The 6,994-nt window shown below is 45.3% G+C and overlaps 1 protein-coding gene across 1 annotated transcript; it reads right to left on the bottom strand.

The window, feature by feature from the left end:
* Positions 1-2,416: 2,416 nt before the first annotated feature.
* LOC142476820 (histone H4-like) lies at positions 2,417-2,777 on the bottom strand. Its single transcript, XM_075581965.1, has one exon. It carries the CDS (start codon positions 2,757-2,759, stop codon positions 2,448-2,450), a length of 312 nt encoding a protein of 103 aa, XP_075438080.1. The 5' UTR covers positions 2,760-2,777; the 3' UTR covers positions 2,417-2,447.
* Positions 2,778-6,994: the final 4,217 nt, after the last annotated feature.

Raw genomic sequence — 6,994 nt, 5'->3', positions numbered from 1 at the left:
ATATACTGCTTTTTTTTCTTCTTTTTTTTTTTAAACAGTGATTATTTTTTCCTGTAATGAATACTCTGGTATGCTTTGATTTTATGTATTTCTCAGGCCACCCATTTCACTTGGTACCTTCTTCTAGGTCATGTCTGTATCGATAAAAATGTATAATGAATGTATAGGCCGCACTATCATAATCGGGTCTAAGAGAAAGTGTTCCAGAAAAGTGATGCAGCGGGAACAGAAAGGTTCCCCTAAATCCCAGAATAATATAATCAAAATACACAAACAGGTCCCGAAATACACAAAGTGCTGGGAGCCATTTGTGTATTTTATGTCTGTAGTGATGATGTGTATGAATTGCTGGAAGGGTTGATATGACTTTATTTTAAAGAATCAGGGCTCTTCGTTTAGAAAAGGAAACACTAAGTTATTCCTGTACAACTCAATAACCACAATGGGAAAAATAGGTGCAAGTGATGTAAGTGGATACAGGGTACATAAAAATCACTTGCCCATAGCTTTAGTTTAGATATTTACTTTCTCATTTTTCCTGACCAGTTCTAAAAGATGTTCATCAGATATCAATACAACTTATTATATGGGATATACCCATTTTTAAGTAGTCCAATATAGGTATTAACACTGTAAAACTGTTTTATATTTGTTGTACAAATTTCTTACGTCATTGGAAAGTGAACATGTAGCACAGTTAAATGATCATAAATACCTCTTCAATTCTACATACCGTATGCTTCGCAGTCCTTTTTGTGGTAGGCTGGTATGATGTATTGTACCACAGCTGCCCTTCTTATCCACCTTGGGGCCAGAACATGATGATCCAGGGCCAATGTGTGCAAATAACCTATCCTAAGCTTCATTTTGCAAAGCCAGTAGAACCAACCCCACACTGATGAGACCCATTAAGGTCAAAACGGCTGTCTGCGGGTGGGTTTACTGGCTATGCATCTTAACCCAGGCTGTGCTCAAAGCTGTGAAATGCAGCTAGCATTAGCTTACAGGGGACCATGTTATATGGTTTTGAAGCAAAAGGTGGCACTTTGTGCTCATTTGCATGTCATTTCCCAGAATCCCTTGCTGCAGTGGAAGCACTGTGTGCTGGGTGATAATGGTGAAGGGCAGTGTTGCAGACCTGTCTAAGACATGCAAATGAGCATACATTAATATTTCCATTTGCTATATATATATATATATATATATATAGCCACTGTAAATATTACTGTATGTTCATTTGCATGTCTTAGACAGGTCTGCAACCCTGTCTTTCCCCATTGTCACCCAGCATACAGCGCTTCCACTGCAGCAAGGGATTCTGGGAAATGACATGCAAATGAGCACTCAGTGCCACCTTTTGTCTCAAGCTCGTATTACACAAGCCAATCCTCAAGCCAATGCATGCTGTTTTAAACACAGCTTTTAAACAGAGGCTGGGATGAGATGCAAAGCCATTAGACCTACTCACATACATGTTTCAACCTTGATGGGTATCATCAGTGTGAGGCTGGTCTTAATGGCAAGCAGGTTTGAGACTAGACTAGGTAATCACCACTGTCATTAAGGTTATGGTGGGTAAAAAAAGTGACAAAAACCCTCCACAGTAAAGCATAAAGCCACTGTAAATATTACTGTATGTTCATTTGCATGTCTTAGACAGGTCTGCAACCCTGTCTTTCCCCATTGTCACCCAGCATACAGCGCTTCCACTGCAGCAAGGGATTCTGGGAAATGACATGCAAATGAGCACTCAGTGCCACCTTTTGTCTCAAGCTCGTATTACACAAGCCAATCCTCAAGCCAATGCATGCTGTTTTAAACACAGCTTTTAAACAGAGGCTGGGATGAGATGCAAAGCCATTAGACCTACTCACATACATGTTTTTTTTTTTTTTTTTCCTCCCGAGAGGGTCCACCCTCTCGCTCATCGGATCCCAGTCCACTTCAGTGGATAGGGAGCTTGCCCTTGGACTGTCCAACCGAAGTCAGACCCGTCCTCGGTGCCCAGTTTCCCTGGAGGTTTCAGCCCGAAAGCCTAGGTCTCCAGGGACATTGATGCCTTCCTCCGTTAGGATTCAGGACATCCGTCTCTTCCTCCCTCTGGCCCAAGGCCCGCAAGGGAGTTCACATCATATCCCCTCTTTCGAGGGTTGTGCGGGTGCACCCCAGCCCCGAAGGGCTGGTTGTTCGAATGCCATCCCCCCTTAGCCCGAAGGCACAGGGGTTCTGTGGTCCTGGGCCTGGACACCACCTCTCAACTAGCTAGAGGGCCAAATGCTTGCCACAGACCTTTCCTACTGGAGCCCATGTAGGATAGTACTGCATCTGGTCATAGCTGTGCAGGTCGAGAGGAGCACTCATCTCGCTTGATCTTAGCCAAAAGGCCGAGAAGCGATCTCACATAATTGTATGTGAATTCCGCCTCCGTTGGTAAGAAGTGTCACCGTTTAGCCTCTGAATCCGTACAGAGTGCGGCCCTGGCGCTTGAGCGCATACACCACGTCCATAGCGGTGACTGTCTTCCTCTTGGCGTGCTCGGTGTAGGTGACCGCGTCCCGGATCACATTCTCCAGGAAAACCTTGAGCACCCCACGGGTCTCTTCATAGATAAGACCGGAGATGCGCTTCACTCCTCCTCTGCGAGCCAGGCGGCGGATCGCTGGTTTGGTAATGCCTTGGATATTGTCACGAAGAACCTTCCTGTGCCTCTTGGCACCGCCTTTCCCGAGCCCTTTTCCTCCTTTGCCGCGACCAGTCATTCTGAAAACTTGAAGAACTACAACCAGCTAATGAGGTAACAGTGACCGTTCTGTTCTGACTGACAGATTAAATCTGTCAGTGGTGATATTGGATACCGAGGCTTGGGCCTCACTACTCCAATTTCTCTTGTTGAGTGTATTGTCGCACTCTTTAGGAAGCTTCTTGATCTGTGTTACTTGCCACAGTTGAGTTGGTTTCACAGGTTCAGCGCTGTGATGGGTCGTGGGTAGCGGTCAAATGGGTTTGCAGAGATCGCAGCAAGCTTCTTGATCAGCGGGTTTGAGTTCTGGTCCAGTTCCTTGTAGAATTTCTTGTTGAGCTTCTTTAGATGTTCATCTAACATCTCGATACCCAGTTCCCTATGAAGGTCTGCTATTCTTGTAGGAAGTGGAGCGTTGGACGCAATCCGCAGCGCCTTGTTCTGTAATTTTTGGAGAGATGATCTTTGATGTTGGTGGCAACCACTCCACACCGGGGAGGCGTATGTCATTGTGGGTCTAATGATCGCCTTGATCACATTGACTTTGCTCTTGATGGGCATGGTCCTTGTCTTCAGCAGAGGGTACAGTGCTGCCAGCTTGGTTGTTGCCTTCTGTTGAATCTTCTCAATGTGGTTTCTCCAGCTTAGTTTGCTATCTAGGATTACACCTAGGTAAGAGCTGTTAGGCTCCCATTTGACAGCCTCTCCGTTGAGGGTGATTGGTGGGTGTGCCTTGATCCTCTTTTTGGTAAACAGTGTAGCTGTAGTCTTGCTGGAGTTCAGTCCTACTTGCCAGTCGCTGTACCATGTTGATAGCATGTCTAGTGCTTTCTGGATGTTCTTAGCTACTTCTTTCTCTCTGAAGGACTGGGAGATGACTGCCACATCGTCTGCGTAGAGTGCCAGTTGAGTCTTGTGGAGGTCTGTGGGGATGTCATTCATGAAGAGGTTGAAAAGGAAAGGTCCCAGGACTGATCCCTGTGGCACGCCAGCGCGGATGGGGCGTGTTGTTGAGAGCTCTTCTCGCACAGCCACGTGGAATGTGCGCTCCCGCAAGTAGCTTGCAGTCAGCTTAATCAGGTATTTTGGGAATTTCAGGTTGATCATTTTGTGCAGTAGTCCTTCATGCCAAACTCTGTCAAACGCTTTGGCCACGTCCAAGAAGACAACTCCAGTTGATTTGTGGATGTTGAACCCATGGCTTATTATGTCAACGACTCGCAGCAGCTGATGGTTGGTTGAGTGGTCCTTCCGGAATCCAAATTGCTCCTTTAGTAGAATGTTTTTACCAGAGGCAAAGTGGCGGAGGCGCTTAAGAATAACTTTCTCCAGGAGTTTCGACAGTCCAGAGAGCAGGCTTATCGGACGGTAGTTTGCAGGATCCCTCCGTGGTTTTCCAGGCTTTGGAAATACAATGACCTTGGCTTCCTTCCAGGATTGAGGAAAGTGCTGGAGCCGCATGCATGCATTGAAGATTTCTGTGAGGCATTCCATGGCTGCCGGCGGAAGCTTCTTGATGGCCAGGTTGGTAATTCCGTCACTTCCTGGTGCTTTGCCATTTGCCAGCTTTTCTGCAAGTTGCGTTATCTCAGTCCTGGTGCATCCTTCAAGGGTTTCCGCTTCGGTCTCTGGTAGGTGCTCGGTAAGATGCCTGTTAACTCCTTGCTCAACTTCCCGTGCTATTTTGCTGGCTTGGTTAGGCCTAAAAGTTGTCTCCAGTGTGTCAGCGAGAACCTCTGCCTTGTCTTTGTTGCTACATGCCAGGTGGGTCTGGCCCTGGATAGGTGGATTAGGCTCCTTCTTCCCGGTCAGGCGTCGGGTCATTCTCCAAACAGAGTTGTCGGATTCCTTCAGCTTGGCTGCTGCGGCCTACTCACATACATGTTTCAACCTTGATGGGTATCATCAGTGTGAGGCTGGTCTTAATGGCAAGCAGGTTTGAGACTAGACTAGGTAATCACCACTGTCATTAAGGTTATGGTGGGTAAAAAAAGTGACAAAAACCCTCCACAGTAAAGCATAAAGCCACTGTAAATATTTACAGTGGCTTTATGCTTTACTGTGGAGGGTTTTTGTCACTTTTTTTACCCACCATAACCTTAATGACAGTATATATATACATACATACATACATACATACATACATACATACATACATACATACATACATACATTGTATTGTATGTCTTTATTTATATAGCGCCATAAATGTACATAGCGCTTCACAGTAGTAATACATGTTGTACTCATATAAATAACAAATAATATAGATAACAGGTCATGGGAATAAGTGCTTCAGACATAAAAGTAACATTAAGGAAGAGGAGTTCCTGCTCCGACGAGCTTACAATCTAATTGGTAGGTAGGGAGAACGTACAGAGACAGTAGGAGGGAATTCTAGTAAGTGCGTCTGCAGGGCCAAGCTTTATGTATCATGTGTCTAGGATTATCCAGTGCTATTCATATGCTTCTTTAAGCAAATGTGTCTTAAGGTGGGTCTTAAAGGTGGATAGAGAGGGTGCTAGTTGGGTATTGAGGGGAAGGGCATTCCAGAGGTGCGGGGCAGAAAGTGAGAAAGGTTTAAGGCGGGAGAGGGCTTTAGATACAAAGGGGGTAGAAAGAAGACATCCTTGATACGTACAATACGCAACTAACTGTAAACAAGGACGCTGCACTTGTTCATTATACTGGTCCCAGTGCAAATTTTAATGGGGTGTAGTCACGCTGCACGCCTGGTAAGGGTGACACATTTGTGTGTGTGTAATACAAGGATACACGAGTTGCAGAAACAGGCATCCCTGATGTCTGTTATCCCGTTGTGCTTTGACAGCCTGGCAGGTATCTTGATCTCTCTTTCTCTGTGTGTAGAGATTGTGTTTCTGCTGCTGTCTCACGTTCTGACTTTGGCTAGCAGTCTCATACAATCCTTCTCTGTCACCTCTTTGAGTGTCAGTCCCTCTGACTATCACCTGGACTCTCGCTCTCTCTAGCTCTATCTCTCCCAGAATGGAAGATGGACTTTTTCTGCATCTTTCAAACTGACTGCTTGCTCCAACATTCCACCAACCCCATATCTCCTGTCATGTGTTTCCAGGAAGACCAAGTACAGCATCTCCCATTCCCCATTGCACCATGTGAAAGGTGGAGCAGACAACTCTGCATTGTACACTGTATACACACATTTGTATATTTCTCTATCGGCCTTCCTAGGACAGTACACACCATGGAGATTAATCCCCTCCTTCCTACTTGATAGGACCACCTTTGCCAAACCAAACCTGAGATTTTTTTCCTACCTGTGTATAAAAGTTTCTCAGACATGGAGAAACAAGGAAATATTGGGAATTCCCGGCGTTCTGGTCCCACTGCTACAGTGCGTATTTCGGCAACAGCCTCTGATAGAAGCCTACATTTTCCTCTGTGGTATGGTCCCTCCACTATGGCCCGTATACCAGTAAATCCTCGGGTGAAGGTCTGGTCCTTCTGCTGTATTACATATACCTGCAATATCCTCTGATCGAGATATGATGCATTTCTCGATTGCTGGAATCTTGCTTTAAGGCCTTGTGGCCTCTGGAGCCGGTTATATGCTGGCCCTTAGGCTACACTATACCAAACAGAGTCACGGTTCAACCGGACTCCGGCCATCACATCAGACGTTTTTTGGCACCATGGCACTCTCGGACCTCCCTGTTTTGGCACCAACCGATCCATGACGGGTGAATTTTCTGTTCTATGCTCATAGGAGGAGCATATAAGGTCAGCATTATTATTTTTCCTTATGCTCCAGGGTTAGACAATCGGTGCTCCTTGTCGTTGCCTTCTTAATTTCTATTATGTCTGCTCCTAGTGCTTCTCCTGAGCACCGGGTGAAATCGTTGCCACTTGAACAAGTTGCTTATAAGACTAAGAAAGCTGTATCTAAATCCAAGCACTGTATCCGTATCTTATGGGAAACAAGATTGTCTGCTCGCTATACTAAAAGCGTCTATCCTGACTGCACTAGGGCATTTCATTGGAAAAAAAACCCAATTTAAATTAATCCATTTTTCTCATCTCACAAGTCTTTGGGATTGGAGACCTCTGAGGCTGCCAGATTACAAGATAGTACCATAACTCAAGAGAGCAAAGACTCCCTCTGTGTATTCTGATTTTTCAAGACTCCTTTTAATCTGTCATTAATCTTAATCAAAAGAGGAAGAAGCCATAGAAATACCAGAAAATGTAAATTTGAAAATTGCAGATAAACTCATC

This window comes from Ascaphus truei, unplaced genomic scaffold, assembly GCF_040206685.1.
Source record: "Ascaphus truei isolate aAscTru1 unplaced genomic scaffold, aAscTru1.hap1 HAP1_SCAFFOLD_1745, whole genome shotgun sequence".
Taxonomy (NCBI): Eukaryota; Metazoa; Chordata; class Amphibia; order Anura; family Ascaphidae; genus Ascaphus; species Ascaphus truei.
Note: the sequence above shows the minus strand (reverse complement) of the source record. Positions and strands in the feature narration are given on the sequence as shown.

Coding starts and splice junctions, on each gene's coding strand:
- LOC142476820 (XM_075581965.1), bottom strand. CDS start 2,759: ATGACTGGTCGCGGCAAAGGAGGAAAAGGGCTCGGGAAAGGCGGTGCC.